Raw genomic sequence first — 19187 nt, 5'->3', positions numbered from 1 at the left:
ACTAATTTAATAAGCCTTCTCTCCCTTGGTATGTCATCATATTCTCTCTCTCCCCATGCTCCTCTCCTTCTACCTTTGTCCTTCTCTGTCTCATTACTGCATCCTCCATCATCCACCCATCTCTCCACCCACAGCTCATCCCTCAATCACTTTTCTCACTTCACGTCACCTCAGTCTTCCCTCTTTTCCTTTCCTCTTCCCCACACTTCTTCCTCTCTTTCCTTCCCTCCCTCATTGGAGATTAGTAGACACAGTGCAGGGAGCGGCGTTAGCGGTTTACTGCTGCGCCTGTGTTCGCACCGACCTCTGTTTACTCCGATAATAGGGATTGGGAGCTTGCTGCTTGGCTTCCATGCGTCGTCCACGGAGACTTCATTAAATCAGTCCTGAACACAAGAGCACGTAAGGCCAAACTCCCCACAAGCCTGTGCCCTCCTTTCCCTATAATCCTTATTACAATAGGAGCAGGTTTATGTTGTATAGGTGAAGGCAACACACTTCTGAACACACGCGTGTGGATTGAAGATAACAGCTATACGACATTGTAAGAACGGGGGGGACGGGGGAAGATTGAGACTGTCATTTACAATATCATGGGGCCGCTTACTTTTGCAAGAACATGTTTTAAATTTTAAATAGAAAGTAAAAATATAGCTTATCATTTTTGTCAGCAGCTGATTACTTGTTTAGTTATTTAGCCAGTAAGTTGTTGTTTTTTAAATCTGTAATGAATTTATAAGATTACAATTAATGATTCCAACCAATATAAGCAATATAATGTTATCAACAACAAATAATTAGTTTTAAGTGTTAAATCAGGAGTCATTTAAAAAAAAAAAAAAAAAAAATAACAACTTGGTCTGTGTGATACACAGTGCAGGAGCAAACCATTTCCTGAGAAGACCAATTCAGGGGCAGCAAAGTCCAACCACATTTTTTTAGGTTTTTTGTGGAGCTTGAGGCTTCATTGCTTTTCAAATCTTTGGTAAAGTGGTTCTGGTTGTGATTATTTTCAGGAATTTCTTCTTCAAAGATTGTTTTATTGATTGTCAATAATGAACTAAAGAGTAATTGTCCAAGCAGAGAAATTTCTGCTTTTCTGAACAAGACTCGGCTGTGTAACTACACGATCCATCCACCCAAACATGCACCCAAACAACCAGAACCAATCTAAATGGATATGTTGCAAATTATGGACACAATTAAAATTATAGACAGTACAGAAAAAATATCTACAATATTACTTAATGGAAACAAAGAAAAATGTATTAAAAAAGGAAAATGAAAATAAGTAAATACAAGTAAATCAATATAAATAAAATATTGTCGCGTGTTTCTCACAACAGAAGAAGGGGTGGCACACTTTATAAAATGTACTCTCTCTTCCTCCGGGTCGTACAGCAAATTTTCTCTAGAATCATACAGATATAATGTCTCTAGTTCAATGTGAGTGAGATGGAGGAGCAGGATCCTTATACTTAAGCAAGACAGCTCGTTGAGCCAATAAAGAAGTAAAAGCCAAAAACGGCAAATTTTCTAAAGAATTGCTAAATTCTTGAAAATTACAAGGATTTATTGTAAAGATTATTTTCATTTTAGATAATTTCTCAACTCACCTCTCTTTTCTTGATTAAATGTGAAGTCTTTAAAATGGAATGTCACATTGGAGGTAAACAGGTTGGGATTCGGAGTAAACAACTGTCTATTGATGTGACTGTCACAATGAACGAACACTGAGGAAGGCCCGAGCTAAAAGTATAAAAAGGCCATCTCTCCTGTGTCTGACAAAGTCGGAGTTAATCAGCAAAGAAGGTCTGTAGTACCTCGGAAACGGAAAGCTATGAAGCAGCAAACAGAAACATTTATTTTTCTATTGGAGTAAATCCTGCACATTTCCTTTGAGCCTATCAACTATTTTACCCCAAACAGTCGGTGATGTCCTGTGAGTCTCAGAGGGAAGATGGTCCTTCGCCTCAAGCTGTTTATCTTTCAATTCTCACAATTTTACCAGGAGATTAGGTTTGGTGTTTTGAGAGCAGGAACATAATCTGTGAGCCAAAAATATGGTCTGGATATGACAAAGCATTTATACTTCTTCTCAAAGAACCACTTAATCTTCTATTTAGGGGTGAAAAACACTTTTTTTTATTTTTTTTTATTTAACAACTGAATTCATCTGCCGAGGTAAGGTTGTGTTTTCTTAGTTTTTTGCAGAATCAGACTGAAAACGGTCTATTTTTAAATTACTCCTGATTGTTTTGTTTTGTTGACACCTAGTGTACATGTTTAGACTCTATGAGAAAAACGTGAGAAAAAAGAAAAGCTGTAAGATGAGCAGAACTGTTCGTACGGACAGAGAGCAGTGAGCTCAGCCTGATGTTCTCGGCTGGCTAGAAGCACCATGTGGACGTCAGACTCATCTTACACTTGTCCATCAGCGGAGACTGATGGGATGTTAATGATGGCGCGGACTGATGTCAGGCTCGGCGCCATGGCAACAGCCTGCAGCTTCAAAGACATCCAGTTGTGGGTTTTGCAAAGGCCTTCTGTCTGAGGCGGCGTGATTTCATGTGAAAGTGACATTTTACTTGAGAGTGCATACCTGCCACAGCTGTAGGGCGATGTAACAACACACAATATAATAGTGAATAGATATTCTAACCATCTGAGGCCATTTCAATCAATGCTTATTTATAATTCTATGAATGACTGATTGGTCTAATAACCTGCCACAAGTGCAGATTCTGACTTTAAAACACAACACGTGTTTATGAACATGCATATTGTGTGAAATTTTTTTTTTTTTTTTTTTTTTTTTTAAATTAGGTTTCTTTGTCACATAACATGCCACACTAGGTAAATGTATAATTTCAAATAACAGGAGAAGTACGGCAGAGCATGTTGAAAAAAGATACCATACGTTCCTTCTTCAAAAAATGTGTTCAAAGATAAATAAAAAATCTGGTCACTGTCTGGCAAACATCCCTTAAGGAAGTTTAAGAATATTGTATTCATCCCATAATCCAATATTTTCTAGATTTGGGGGCATATTTCAAAAATAAATCTAACATAAAAAAATCAGACATTGTTATTTCTGGTCACTGCATCATAATCTTAAACTATTGGAGCAGCCTCTAATCAATCTGCATTGACCACCAAAAGATTAAACTCACCAAGTTGTAAACAAGTGCAACCCCATTACAGAATTTGGAAAGTCAATTTAAGGATGAAGTTGCTCTGGTTTCAGTTCCTCAGTATTTTCTAGGGTTGCTACAACTGTTTGTATAACTTCATCTAGCTCTACCACCACCACCATTGTTGCAACTACATTAAGAATTAAACGCTTGACTTCGATGTCATCGCATTTAGCCACACCCACTGGTCACTGACTGGTCCACCCTGGCTGAGCGAACCTTCATCTAAAGTTTCCAGACTATGATCACATTGAAGAAGACAGCTGTGAGCAATCTGTGGGCAGAACTAGATTGCAAGAGTTTTGAAATCATGAAAACATAAACACATGAAATAGGTCATAGGTCAACAAGCAATGCTGTTCTTTTCCTGGGTTGGACAGTTTTAAAAATATTGTGTGAAATTTCCACCCTGCTTTTGAGGTTATAAATTTAAAGGGTCATTCCAACTATTTTACATACAAGTTCGGTTGAACAAAAAACCCTGATATTGTCTTTGGTGCGTCACCGGAGGTGAATCTCATTTCAATAGTTTTGTTTCCCATTTTGTTCAGTAACACCTTAGTGTACTCGAATCATGCAAACATGAAGATGTTGCCGAGAAACAGTCTGTTGGAGCAGAAAATGAGCGGTCAGATAATCTCAGACAGGTTGTAAATCAAGTCCAAGTTACGTGTAGAAGAAAACAAACGCAAACTATAAAATGCTTGTGTATCCACTGTCTATTGTCAACATTTATCCCACTTTACAGACCAACTTTCTGATTGCACTCTGACCCACTGTGCATACAGTAGCACAGACCATTCTTTCTGTGCAATGAGGGATTATTGTCTGGCGTACACGCTTTCAGTTTAACCTCCAAATAAAGTAATTCAGATACATTTTTTTGTGGCTTATTAACAACCTGATTATCTAACTGCTCATTTTTTTTCACCGTGCTTCCAGATCACAGCATCATCCCTGGTCTGTGTAATATTATTATAATCCAATGAAAAAAAATTGCAATTTAAATAACAGAACAACAGAAAAAACTGTGCATGTAAAATAATGTATAATATTAAAAGAAACTGGGTTGTCAAAACAGTGTGTGTGCGATGTGGTTTGATTTGTGCTGAGATATACAGTAAGATGTTTGTGCAGAGTGGAGTCAGACAGGCTGGATGCCAGGCCTTTGATTAACTGCAGCCAGCCCAGAACCATGAGGTGTTCCTGCCATTAGGAGACACGGAGCTCCTGCTGAGAGAGATATCAAAGGGCTGCAGTCGCTGCTGCTGATCTGCCAGCTACCTGCTGCGTCAACATGTCTGTCACCGCTGCCGGGCCGGGCCGGGGATCACACACAGGCAGGAGGGTCAGGTGGAGAGACCGATAGAGGAGGAGAGGAGAGGAGAGGAGAGGAGAGGAGAGGAGAGGAGAGGAGAGGAGAGGAGAGGAGAGGAGAGGAGAGGAGAGGAGAGGAGAGGAGAGGAGAGGAGAGGAGAGGAGAGGAGAGGAGAGGAGAGGATCTGTGTGTGTGTGTGTGTGTTTGTTTGTTTGTTTGTTTGTTTGTCTGTGTGTGTCGGGATGGAGAGAAGAGGGAAAAGGGCAGGACAGGTTAAAAAAAAAAAAAAAAAAAAAAAACTACTCACTGTCCTCCGAAGAGCTGCATGCCTAGCAGAGCAAAGACCACAATGAAGAGGAAGAGGAGGAAGAGCAAGCTGATGATGGACTTCATGGAGTTGAGGAGGGAAACCACAAGGTTTCTCAGCGAGTTCCAATATCTGAGGGGAAGCAGAGGCATAGAGAAATTATTGTTTTTATACCCACAGAACACAAAATAACTTTTGTCCAGACAGACAGAAGAAATGAAATGAAAAGGCTTATAAAGAGACAGAAAGAGAAAAAAAACACACAAAAAAACCAGGGGAGGGAAGAGTGGAACAAATAGCAACAAGAGCTGTAGGTGGTATAAAACAAACAGCAATGCGTCAGGGTCCACAGCTGCCAGTTTCAGTGAATCACAGGATTACAACTAATCTAATGAAATAAAAGCATCGCCATCAAACTCTAACAGGATTGTCACTTCACAGAGAAAAGACTTAGAAGTAAAGCTAATACAACATCAAAATCTTGTGTCCTCTAAATATAGACTTTTTGCATTTGGCAGATTTTGACTTTTCATATTTATGAATGTTGGTCAGTGTATTAAGTCGAATGAAATTGAGTCGAATGAAAGGACCAAAAGATTAAGCCCTTAAAACTCCAGGCTTCTCAGGCCTGATTTTTATCCAACATACTGACAGGATCATGGTCTGCTACTATATTGTCTTGCTCTGACATGCCATATATTTCTTCTTTATTTGCTTCCTGGTTTAATCCAAAAGGCCGGGCTACTTCAAAATGGCACCAGTAAGTTTTTTTTTCATGGAAAAAAAAAAAGCTTTTTGCCCATATGTACAAAGGTTTTTAACACACACAACATATAAATAAATAAATGAATAAATGAGAAAAAAGCAGCATGTTGATAAAACGTACTGAGTTTAGGTCTATCAACTGTAAAGTCAATTTAAAGGCTTGCTCACGTTTGTTTAAATGTTTTGGCAACATTTCCCATCATGCTTTAAGTAGTGTAGACAGAGGTATGACAGTGCTTCTACGAACGCATTATCCGGAGACAATTTCACTCACTGTCACCTGTGTAATGACACTATATAAACAGCCTAAATGAGCTTCTTTCGTACGATTAGATACTTTAGGCAGTTTGTTGACCACTGAAACCCGATACAAAACAGTTTATTGCTACATTTAAATTAGCTACGCTAATTCTATTAAAGTTAATACTGACTTTTTTTTCCGATGTAACTGTCAGTGATGGAGGCTTTAAAGCCATGCAAAACGGAGATGTCTTCCTGTCATCAACATCATTCGAATGTTCGTGATCACAGTCTGAACAAATTTAACCCTCGTGTTGTCTTTGGATCAACCAAGTTCTATTTTATTTTCATGTTTTTTGGGATCATTGGTGACAAGGAGGCTGTGAGGGTTTCTTTAAAGAATGATGACCAATGATCCCAAAAAATATAAAAATATAGAAATAAAATAGAACTTGGTTGAACACAGCTGTGGGTCATTTTGACCCGAGGACAACACGAGGGTTGAGTAAAAATGGGAAAACATTCCTTTTGGTCAGAGCAACAGCTGCAAGCTTCAACTGGATTCTGCTTTTTGCCTCGTTGTTTGCAGTTTTACGACACATTAAACGTTGTGATGTGATTATTAGACAAGACAAAGCGATGAAAAGTGTACTCCTGAAAGGAAAGAAGTGGACTGTGAAATGTTGCTGATTCCAGCATTATGTATAGTGTGTGATGCTTATGTGATTGATTTATGACTCTGAGGAGTAGAAGTAGAATTTTTCATTCAAACTGCAGCTTGAGATAAATATTAATATATTCATAACAGTAAGTTACAAGAAAGCCCAAAATGCAAGCCTTAAGGTTTGACAGTTGCAAAGGGCAAACAAAGAAAATTCTATTCTATTAAAAAAAAAAAAGAATATTGCACCAAATCACAACACAAGTTTGTGTCAACGCGCTTAACAAAGTTAAATTCTTATAACATAAACTTAAAAGGAAAAAAAAACAACCTCTCTTTTAACAGGAAGAAAAAAACAGCTAAATGTACTTTTTGTTTGTGTTTTATGAGATGAACTCACTTGGTGACTTTGAAAATCCTGAGTAGTCTCAAGGCTCTCAGCACACTGATACCAAACGATGCTCCTGGTTTAATCATGTCCCAGATCACCTCAAAGATACTTCCCACAATGACCTGGAGACGAGAGCACAGGGTGGACTCGTCACCTGCTGCATGTGTCTTTGTTCTTACAACCATTTTAAAATAGTTTAAAACACATTGAATCATATTAGTAACCTGATTACGATCCAAAACCAAAGGAGCACGCTGTATTTCAGCCTACAGTAACTTACCCCAAAATCAAAGCAGTTAAAGGAGGAGTGGAAATAATTCCTCGCTCCGAGGCCATACATCTTCAAAGTCATCTCGGTCAGAAACAAACCCAGAAACACAAACTCTGCTGTGTCTGGTTGCAACATGAACAGAGTAACAACACAAAGAGAATATAGTTATATCAGCTACAGACAACAAGTGGGATTATATATTAAGTGTGTGTTTGTGTGTGACTTACAGAGAGCCCTTGTAAGCCACTCTGGCTGGTCGTAGTGAACTATGGCCACACACAGAGTGTTGAGGCCCACCAGGCACAGAACAATCCAGTAAAAACTCTGAGCTTTCACCATCCGCCGAATGAAGAAGCGGATCCTCTTCTCTTTACGCCGGAAATAAGAGGAGCTGTCCATCTTACCGCTGCTTTTCACGCTTGCCCGACCAAACGGAGAGCCAGGAGGAGCTGGAAGTGATGACAAAGAGGTGAGGCAGGAAACCTGTGAGTTTTCAACAGTCAATTATTTGTCAGCGTGTCACAGTTTTCAAAGTGAATCACTGTGTGGTTTCTTTGTTTTCTTCCTACAACTGTGATGAACTGCATCACCATCATTCAGTTATATATATAAATCATAATGCGTCATTCCTGAAGCAAACAATTACTAAACTTATCTTTGATTTTCTGCTTGTTAAGAAGATATTTAATTGCCTTCACCAGCATTTGGGAATAACTGCTTTCATGTAACAGCATTATGTAATGTAATTACAAATATATATAAATATAATTGTAATCCAGTTACTGGATAAGGTTGTAAGGTTATGCCAATAAATTACAGGTACTATCCAAATGTTGTTGATTACCGAGGGGTTACATTTGAATATGTTCCTTTACGTAATATTTTATGTCCAATCATTCTGCTGCTTTGCATCTTTTCAGTGCACATAAAAGGTTAGTTATCATGACGCTAATCTGATTGTCTTTTTACCGTCTATTAAGTCATGTAATTGTTATTTTTAGGCACTGTTGTGTGAAAAAGAGAAAAAACACAATAAACAAATGTAAAGATAAATTTGATAGGATTATTATTTTCAATTCTCAAATATTATGCAGATATTGCGACAGAATTGTTGCCATGAATTATTTTTTTGGACACAATAATCATGTTGTAAAAATCTGATATTGTGACAGCCCCGGTCCAGCATGATCCATTCTTCCTGCTCCACACTCCTTTGTGTCAGGTGTCCTGAGTTGAATTGAGACTGCATTTACAAATGGTTGTAGTTGAAGTCTCCAGTCTTGGTGCTACAATTGTGCTTCTACCCAGCAGCAGAGAGAAGATGCCTTACGGTATACAGGAATTCATTCCACTTTACATCTGTTAACAAGCATGTTAAAATGTTTGGGGAAAAACCTGCACATGAGACAGAAATAAAAACATAGACTCACCTAAATGCTCCCTTGAATGTACCTGCATCTGCTCATTAAAAAATGTGCACCTCATCCTTTGGTGGTGTGCAGCAGAATTGCAGGCGTAATGTGTGAACAAAGTGAGATGAGTGATACAGTTTGCCATATTTTCCCTCAGCAGTTTTTATTTTATGGAAAACAGTAAGTAGATGAGATTGTAAAAAAAAGTTGCTTTTTTGAAATTGAAGGCAACAAAATCGTTTCAATTACCAGGCTGGTGCTTATTTCCTAACCACAGACAAGCAATTCCATGCGGTCTTTGTCTGAGACCGCGAAGTCCATTAATATTGAAAAGTATAATTCTAATATGCTGCAGGTTATTCTCTTGCTATTTAAATTAAACAGTCTAATTAAAAATGTTAATTATACTTCTCTCTCCTCAAGGTGATGTACTTACAGCCAAAGGAAGCAGCTTTCGGTCGAGGTGCTGAATCTGCTTCTATAATGTACATTATTCAGATCTTTAGCCTCGTGTTTTATAGTGTTGAGGTGATGTGACATACTAATCTGATAAATGGAGGCCAGAGAGTCAGAGGACATGTGTTATGACAGGCTTTATCAGAGGCTTTTATTGTAAAGGCTGGTGGCCATGGATAAAAAGATGTGAGATTTACCAACAGAGGAGATGTCTGCGAAGGGATCCTCCCCCTCCTCAGCACCGATCAGGTCATTTTTACCCTTCTTCACTTTCCCCCGCTTCAGGACTATAATGGGAACAGCACAGACAGGGAGGAAAGTAATATATACAGCTCTTAAAATGCATTCTTTAATATAAATCCGTGAAAATAAATTAAGTCAAGAAAACCGAGCATTTAAAATTGAAGTGGAGCAAGGACATACAATATGTGTGTGAAGGGTGAGCTAATTGGAAACTATGAATAGCACGCATCAATCACGTTTTTCATTTGGAGATTTTCTGCCTTCCTGCTTGAAGTCAGCCTCGGAATGAAAAACTGCCGGCACAACATGAACGTGATCATCATGGACCACCCCTGTGCTGTCGGAGTGATGGGCTCCAAATCTACAACCCTCCACGTCGGCTCGGAAGGGCTCCTGGGAGGCAGAACGAGGCTGAAAAATCATGTACTGCTTTAAGACTGAGGAAGACTACCGATCTCTTTTATCTGTCTATAAGTGACTCCCAAACCTAAACAAATGACAGTAAAGGCTTTCCATTCTTTTCTATCCTACCCTATTCACAAAAAAGTGAAACAATCCGCCAAAAAAAATCAACTCGTTTCCAGTAAAAAAACAACTTGGTTGTAGAAATGTTTCAGTTTGAGTGCCTCTATCTTGAGAAAGAACAGGATCAGGCATTTCACTGCACTAGAATTAAATATGTTGCATGGTTCAAACAGTTTGAACATGTTTTATTACTTTTTGCATTGGCATAATTTTCCCCCAGATTTAAGAAGTTTAAAAACTTGACTTGGAAAAAAAATGAGTTGGAAAGGAAATATTTGCAGTGAAGCCTTACCCCTCGCACCAAAAATAAAAACAACAAAAGAACAAAAATTAAAACATTTTAAAAAATCAATAACATCATGGTCATTACAAATAAGAGAAATGTAAACAAATTTCACTCGTCTCATTACATTTCTGTATGTTTTGTTTGCGCGGAAGGGGAGGGAGAAGGTGGGCAACAAAGTATTTTATATTTGTTTTAAGATGTGACATTTGAAAGAACTTTTATAAATTTGCAATAAATTGAGTTGTAGAAAATCTAAAGGATCATTTCCTCAATTTCTTGAAAAAGTGGGTCGATCATCTCTGAATAAAGCATTTTAAAATCACCTCTACTGAGAGAGACAGCTCCTGTATGATTGACACTTTGCTCCACTACTCGTACCTGTCATTTAACTGACGAAGCATAAACACATATTTTCTGCTTTAACAACATCAGAGTGGTTCTTCTACAGCTGTGGACTCCAACGTTTTAATCCTCTATTTGTATCTAATTGAGAAAATAGGGCTGCCGGCTGCTGTCACTTTACTGAAATCCTCAACATGAGTGTGTGTGTGTGAAGTGTGTGTCTGTTCAATGCATAACAGGCACATGGGTGTGTGTGTGTGTGTGTGTGTGTGTGTGTGTGTGTGTGTGTGTGTGTGTGTGTGTGTGTGTGTGTGTGTGTGTGTGTGTGTGTGTGTGTTGGGGAGCGCAGAATAGTGAATTTACTTTAACAAATCCAGACAGACTATCACTGTAAATCACACTAATTAACCCTTGCCTTCCCACCAGGCTTTATGGAATGACATCATGAGCAAGAGACAGAGAAAGATCTGACTAACAGTATGCTCTGTCTGCAATAAAAAACAGAAGACAGAGTGGAAACCATGACAATCACTCCAGTATCAGGCTAATCAAAGGTGCTGATTATATGATTACACTGGTCTGGATACAGACAGCTCATTCTGCAGCTGTACATATGGCTTAATGTAAAACTGAGGAGCCACTTTTTTTATGGTTTTTTTTTTAATGAAATTTGTAATATTAAATCAGTGCTTCCCAACCAGTGAGCATCACTGAGCAGAAAACAAAAGTAAAACTTCTATTTTGCGCGGGCAGTAGCCATTTGCTGCCAGGATTATCATGACATTAACGACAAGAAACTTTAAGTGGGCTTTTTTATTTGCTTCAAGAAAAGTCTAACTATTTATTTCATGTTTCATACAGTTTAGTTTAGATTCTTGAGATCAGTTGCGATCCACTATGTGAAATCCATTAAAAGTAAGATTTTATATAATTTGGGAAAAACGGTTTGAAAAACACCTTGTCAAAATCTAAATTTACAACATGTATGTGCATGGCCATACTTATCCTGAGGCAAAATATATTTAGGTGAACAGCTGACTATTGTATTGAGTTTTGTTTGATATTCTTCCTTTTGACTTATACCACTGGCAGATTTAATTATATCAAGATGGAAAATATATTGTGTACACTGTCATTTGAGTGTCCAATTTCCTTTGGTTTTATACAGTACACACTACTGTGTGAAATTGCTTTACAAAAATACTTCAATATTTTGGTTTACAGATGTTCAGATAGTTAAATAGTTGTTTAATTCTGATGTGTTATGATGTGAGCCTTTCAAAAACCTGGAAACCGATCAAAGACACGGAATTCAGTTTGATTTAAAGGAATGTTAAATTTCTTTAGCACTGAGCTAATTATCTTTTCATTGCCAAGAATTTGATGATACAGTTCTTTTAATTAGAAACTAGGACCAGGAGCCAGTTGGCCTAGCTTAGCATGAAAAGTGAAAAGAACTAGCGTGGTTTGGTCCAAAGGGAACACATTTTGCCCACCAGCACCTATAAAGCTCAGTTCCTGTCTGGTCTCATTTAATCTGTACAAAAACTGAACTGTACAAATGACAAGTTGCAATGTTACATGCCAGACAATTTTTTTTTGGCTGGTGCGTTGAGTTCCTGAAGGCCTGTCATCATGTTTGCCAGTCATCTTGTTGTCCTTTTTTAACATTTCTCTGACGAGAGGAATCAGAAAAGCCAGTACAGCATGTCCAGAGAGAGAAGAGAGGACCAGATCACATTCATGACTGAGGAGTTTGGGATGACTTATGTGCAGCACAAAATCCATCTTTAGATGGAAATGATGAAGCGTACCTGTCTGTGCCTGGTTTACCATCGGCCTCCCGTGGTGACGGACCCTGGTAAAGCAGGCACCAGATACTCAGCCCTGTTTTCACCTGGAAGGTTTTGTTTCCTCTTGTACCACGCACCGTCCAGTGGGGACTTCTCCTCTGCAATCTCATCCTCCTCCTCCAGCAGCACTTCCTCTGCAGCGGGCGAGAGAGAGAGTGGGAAAACAGGGACTTTCTATCAATGTCATGTTTTTAACACAACAGACACCAGCTCCCACACTGTTTCAGAGATGAGTCTAACCTGCTTTGCAGATCCACTCCAAGTATCCGGTGAGCTCTCGCTCAATCTGCTGCTGCCTGCGAAGCTTCAGGAACTCCTGCCTCTTCTCCACACGCTCTCGCTCTTTGGCAAATTCTCTGTTGAAACGGACATTTGAATAGACATATTTACCATTTAATCACGTGTGGTAACTTGGATTTAAAGATTTTTTTTTTTTTTCTGTCTTGCCATTTATGCCTGCACATGGCTCATGTCAGACATCAGTGTGAACAGAAATTGATCTACATTTACAGCAACAAACAGGAGACACGTCATCGCGGATATTTGATAAAATAGAGTTTCAAATAGTCACCGGAGGGATTATAAATATTAGAGTGAAACGACAGCTGAGCAGCTGTTGAGGGAAAGGAAGAGGAAAACGGCCATTGGCATAACCATAGCTCAGTTAAGATATATTTGAGAAATTTCTGAACATTGAAAAGTGTGGATGGAGAGGAAAACAGGGTATGGTGTATAGTTTTACACGGCTGTGAACGAATGTATCAGACCCAGTAGTGAGCTACTCAATAGTACACAGTATGCTGACACTTCCATTTTTTTACTCTTTGGTGTACTGTGACTTTTTCTTGCACACCAGAACTTCTCACAACTTGCTGGTATTCTGTTCTGCCCTCTCCATATCAGGTTATCAGAACGGTTCAAAATAGGCTCTAAATAAACTGCATTACCCAGGGAGCACTAACTAACACTCACCTGTTCATATTCTCACCTGCCTGTTTTTTTCTGTTGGTGGCTAGTCTCAGTCAGTTAACATTAACCTTACAATAATTTTTGCCTGACTCCAAAGGCAACAAGAACAGACTCAGATGACGACACAGTGAGCTTTGAAAGTCCTACCCAACCAGTACTGAATGCAGGCCAGGGGCAGCAAGCCTGTTGATTTAACTTTAGCATCAGAAAAAACAATTGCAGTTTCAATTCAGTTTACAGAATGTATTGTAAGTATGTAAACATCTTATTCATCATTAATGTGATGTGTGTTCATTAATTATGACTGAATGCCTGCCTTTTCTGAACTCTAAACATTGTCCTGGATCTGTTTCTCCAGAGTTCTGATGAGAAAATGTCTGAAGTCCCCATTTGTTGGCCAAATTTTGCCACTTCCTGCAACTGTTTCAAATCAAAACCCTTATTTCAAATTTAAAGCTATCTAATGTTTCATACACAGTCCAGCCAAACACTAGGACCCAGTCCTGTTACCATCATAATTGAACTGGTTCTCCACTGTATTAAAGAAATGTATGTTGTTACTGAAAGCAGCTGATAAACATGTCAACATGTAAATAAAGGGGAATACTGGTACCTGTTTTTTCCACTTCAAGCACTGTACAGGTCTTATCACAGTACATCCCATTTTACATTAAGCGTTATATTGATTTTTCAGGACTCATACAACTCTCATGTCTTTGTGTTGAATATGAAATCAGTTTTACCAAGTAATTTACCAAGTAAGATTACTTCAACATGTTAAGGTAGGTAGGCAGTGCTGGTAGAGGGATTTTGCCACCTTAGGTAGCCAAGCTAGCTGCATCCCCCTACTCTTTATGCTATGCTAAGATAACGGCCCGCTGGCTGGTTTGCATCATCTTACATTTAATATCATAATATCATCCAGCCCTAATAAGACTACTAATACTACTAAATGATCTAACATCTTTCACTAATCAGAAGAATCAGATCTGTGATATGAAATGTATTATTGACAAAGTTGTCCAAAGTGGTTCCATTAATACCAAGATGATGAAATCTTTTACAAAACATGACAGTAAAAATGTTGCTGGAACATGAGGTGGAAATACTTGTGCAAGAAAGGGAGTGAACTAAAAGAAAAGCACGCCCTTCTTGGAATACAGTTTTTCTCTCCACGAACAAACAGCTCCTCCTTCAGCAGCAAGTTTCACATGACCTCCAGACTAATGATCATGCACATGTTAGCTTTCATTAAGGTTTCGCTGAGACAAGAGGCTGTGAGTCACAGCAGGTGAGAAGAGGCTCTTTGTGACTGCAGACACAATGAGATGGACAGACATCAGATCCAAGAGCACAGAGGACCGGGATGATTAAAGCCACAGACACAAAGGATGGCTCCAGGAAAGACAATGAGAGGAACAAAGCAAAAAGGAGAGGCGATAGATGATAGATAAGAGAGGGGGAATAATCTGTTGATTTACTCAATTCCTTTTCAATTCATCAATTTCTCATAAAACATAAGATAACTTTATTATATCTTATTATCTAGAAGAGAGTATTTAAGAATTTTTAAAAAAGAACATTTGTAAACTTTGCACTGTTTTCAGAGCAATTATTAAATCCATCCTTTCCCAAGATTATCACATTACACATTTAATATACAAACGCAACACAAACACCTTCCAGGATTATAACATGGACAAATGAAGATGCATAATGACTAAATCTGGTTTGTAATTAACCTCTGTTACATGTCCTGTGATCCTTTCAGCAGACCTGGAATATGTGGATTTATTATGACTTACCCTGATAGGACACCGAGCACCAAATTGAGCATGAAGAATGAGCCGATGATGATAAGAGGGATGAAGTAGAGCCAGTTCCAGGTGTTTCCTACGACATCATTGGTCTGGACACACAAACACAGACAACAAATCAGAAAAACAAATTACATCTTGCACAAATAAGGAATTAGGTTTACTGCATAGCATTGTAAGATACACAATCTATTTATTACACTTTTAATTAGATCGTGGGGGGACTAAGTGGAGCCACAAGTACAATTTTTATGTTTTGATCACATCTTAATAATACAGGAGCACTGTGCGGGATTTATTGGCATCTTGAGGTGATGTTGCAGATCGCTACCAACTGACCACCCCTCACCACACCCTCCCCTCCTGAGCATGCAAGAGACTCTACAACAGCCATGAAACTTGCAAAAATTGTGAATGACCATCTTTTATTGTCACTGTTAGGTTTGTCCCTACTGGGCTGCAGTAGAAACATGGTGGGCTACATGGAAGAGGACCTGCTGCCTATATACTGTAGATATTAAGGGCTAATTCTTAGTTTCAGGTGATTATACACTAATGCACAGTTATTAATATTATGCCAAAAGATCCTCCTAAATCCACACTGATTCTTTAGATACATCAGGAATGTGAAAACTAAGTTTACACCTGTAGTGGGAATACTTCTTATAAAAGCATTCATCTTCCCATTTGACATTTAATTTCCTCCTGAGTGCTGGTAAATAAAACAAAAACATGGAGCGTGAAACCAGTTAAAATAGAAATGTTGATTGGATGATGTTTGGTTTTGAATGAACCACACGACAGCGAATGAAAACCTCCCATTTCCCATCCACAGATGTGAAAAGAAATGTTTGCTTTTCACTTCTTTGGCTGACTGAACAAAATATTTTGCCAACATGTCTCATTAGAAAAATGTTGCCAACTTTTCAATTTGCCAAACACAATAAAAGTCTCGGTCTTCTCAGTGAGCTTGCTAGAAAAACAACAACCCACCAAGTCCCACCAGGAAATAACTTATTCCTCTATCACTGCAAAACAGAAACATCTATTTCAAATATATTGTTCCCACATAGAGTCTTCCAATACAAGCTGTCATGGCTTTAGAGTTATTAAATGACTACACTTTCATATACAGTAAATACACACACACACACACACACACACACACACACACACACACACACACACACACACACACTGTTGCCTTTAGCTCGCCATCAGCACAAACAGGAGCACACTATTCACCAGTGTTAGTACACTGCGTATGTGGACATCCAAACAAAGCACATGGATACTGAAACATGTGATTGTTGAACGCACCATTAATCCGCTGCTATAACAGCATCCACTCTTCTGGTGTCAGGCTTGTTCAGTTAAGATCAGGGCCTGTGCAAGCTCTCCATATCAAACTGTCTCTTGGCTTTGTGCTCACTGGCAGTGACATGTTGAAATAGTAATTAGCCAAACACAAACTGTTGCCACAAAGCTGGAGACACAACAACAGTGATTCCCAAAATGTGGTACATGTACAGTATTACTCGTGGTATCGTAGACTGTATGTAAAAGTGGACGTAACTTCCAGATCTAAAAAATGAAGCCAATGCAGAAGTGCCTTGACATGCAATACCACCAAGGGCCACTAGGTGCTGGCTTCAAAAAGCGCAGGCTTCACTTTTCCAAAAATGACTGTGCTTCTGTAGTGATGGCGCTAAACCAGGGCTAATGACGATACTTGAAATCAGCACCCTCCGTGTCTGAGAGCGCTGCCACATAGCGGCTTGTTAGCAGGGGACCGACCTGCGGACTGATGAGCTTTGTGAAGCACAGTGACATTCTGCAGACGTCAGTGTCGGAGCGCTGCCACACGCTGGCTGTAATTGTGATGGGAGTTTCAGGGCGGCTGATTCAGCAGGCTGGAGATCTATATAATGCAGCAGAGAATGTGAGATGAATGCACACAAATGTACGGTAGCACACCCTCCGTCTCGGCTGGCGGAGAGACAGCCACCCACACAACAGGATAAATGGCTGACAGAAGCTTCCCTGTATTGCTTGGCATCATTTCTTTCTCTACATTTCCAGCATTTCATCACTGTCTCATCATCTCATCACTCAATCCTCATGTCTTTCTCTGCATCTCTGCCTCTTGCTGTCCACCTCTCTTCGTATGAATGTTACATGAACGCCCTTTCATCTTCTCTCTCCCTCTCAAATGAATTCACTTCAATAAAGCTTAAAGTTATAGTTGGATATTGTAGGAAATTAGGTTTTTTGCTTTTTCTGAGTGAGATGAAAGGTTAGGTAAGAAGCTGAAGCTAACCAGCCAACATAAAGCTTAGAAGCACAAGGAAAAAACTAACATGAGAACCAATGCGAACTAATCAGAGACACTATGCCCGCCCACCTATACTACCAACCTGAGTGCACTCAATCAAACCAGACACGCCTTCAAACATACTACTCTTTGAGGTCTATTATCTAATTGATGATTGAATTATTTTAGGAAGGACCACCAGCACACTGATAACAGAGTGAATTTAATTAATGACACCATAATGATTGTGGAAAACATTTAATTGACTTTGAATTCCATCAGTTGTTCAACCTTGTTGAGTGGGAGTGTTTTGAAGGCAGAGGTTTTTTTGTTGTTGTTGTTGTTGTTGTTTTTTTAGCCAGCCCCTAGTGGCCCTCAGTGGTATTGCACTTTAAGACAATTCTGCCCTGGCTTCACATCTATTGTGTATATACAGTCTGTGTTGGAGGCAAAAACTGAGTTAAAGGCAGAGTGAATATTGGACTGGAACACAGAAACACAGAATAGATGATAATGCTGCTTGTCTGCTAGATGTGTAAACAGCCAACTGTTTGCTAATATGTCAGCCATATCTAGTGGTAATATGTCAGTGTTTGTAGCTTATTGTTGGGCCCCCCAGTGGTCAGAAATGTACTCTCAAAATCACATGCAGACCTAAGGTTTTCCCTTTCATTCTAATCATGTGTGTAAAAAGGATATAAGGCTTATTTTATGGCTGTGCTCAAAATCTGGTAACATGCAGTCATCTTTTCTGTTTGCAGTAGCAGCAGTTAGTATCATGCTTCTCTCTCTGGGGAACCTGGGAGGCCTGCTGAGCAGGAGAATATGAAGTGGCAATGCACTCCGTTGCGTCAGCTTTCACTCCCGGAGTTAGCCAGCGAGAAGGGAAGTCTATCCTCCCCTGATGACACGGTCTTGATCCCTCAGCTGGCTGCATAGGCAGAAGGGTTGAGCTTGGTTGCGCTGGTGCAAATGGATTTCAGATTCTGAAACTCAGCAGGGCTTCTGTAGTGGAGGCCCAGAGTTCGCAGGATCTCTCAGATTTAAGAAGTTGAACACGCTAAACTGAGGCACACCTGATTCTGTATGACATGTATGACTCTGGATTGAGTTGCTGTTATTTTGAAATATTTTAATATTAAGTTGTGTATTGTTTCCATAGTTTTCCTTTTCTCTTTCTAATACCGAGTTGTGCTTGTTGCCAGGAGGACCTGTATTATTTACTTTATCAAAAGAACAAAGTGTCTCTTTGACTGAGGACATAAACAGCCTGTGTTAATATCTTGAAATACTGTTGATCTCGTGCAGTCAGACTGAGCTTGACCATACAGAAGAAGCTGTACAAAATGTTGTCCATGCTGATTTGATGTTTTATCTAATGTCAAGACCAGAATATATAGTTTTCATTGTAATTATTTTTGGCCGTTTCACATTCAGTTAGACATCTATAAAATGCTCAATGGCACTAGGAATGCCATTGTTGTTGACATTCCTGATCCTGAATATTTCTCCCTCTTGGACAATCACATTTCATGTCATGCAGGTTGTGAAATACCACAAGCTATGAATATTTTGTGATGTGACATCTATTCTGGGAATTACAAAAGAAAAGAAAAGAAAAGAAAAGAAAAGAAAAGAAAAGAAAAGAAAAGAAAAGAAAAAGAAGGACCTGTATGATGGCCTCTGGGCATTGTGGAAGGACATCCATCACTTCAATCTATCATATGTCACTTCTGGATGGAGGGTGTGATACAGTATTCTATATAACAAACAGCCTCTGGCACCATCAAGCAAACACATCTGCGGTTCCATCTACATGTAAT

At 39.1% G+C, this 19187-nt stretch overlaps 1 protein-coding gene across 4 annotated transcripts in view; it reads right to left on the bottom strand.

Moving 5' to 3' along the window:
• The window catches only part of cacna1bb (calcium channel, voltage-dependent, N type, alpha 1B subunit, b), a 173463-nt gene that overhangs the window by 76425 nt on the left and 77851 nt on the right, over positions 1–19187 (bottom strand). For 3 of the 4 annotated variants that reach the window (XM_069161397.1, XM_069161406.1, XM_069161424.1), the window contains exons 6-13: positions 15039–15142; positions 12505–12620; positions 12309–12398; positions 9213–9302; positions 7375–7596; positions 7157–7269; positions 6886–6998; positions 4820–4951 (exon numbers count right to left, since the gene is read on the bottom strand). In XM_069161397.1, coding sequence (XP_069017498.1) covers positions 4820–4951; positions 6886–6998; positions 7157–7269; positions 7375–7596; positions 9213–9302; positions 12309–12398; positions 12505–12620; positions 15039–15142 — 980 coding nt within the window. The remainder of the gene's footprint in view (positions 1–4819; positions 4952–6885; positions 6999–7156; positions 7270–7374; positions 7597–9212; positions 9303–12308; positions 12399–12504; positions 12621–15038; positions 15143–19187) is intronic. The other variant, XM_069161415.1, reaches the window with a different exon arrangement.

This window comes from Embiotoca jacksoni, unplaced genomic scaffold (genome assembly GCF_022577435.1).
Source record: "Embiotoca jacksoni isolate LCO1_2020_lvr unplaced genomic scaffold, fEmbJac1.0.p SCAF_10, whole genome shotgun sequence".
NCBI lineage: Eukaryota > Metazoa > Chordata > Actinopteri > Embiotocidae > Embiotoca > Embiotoca jacksoni.
The sequence above is the reverse complement of the archived record's forward strand: the minus strand, read 5'-3'. Positions and strand labels throughout refer to the sequence as shown.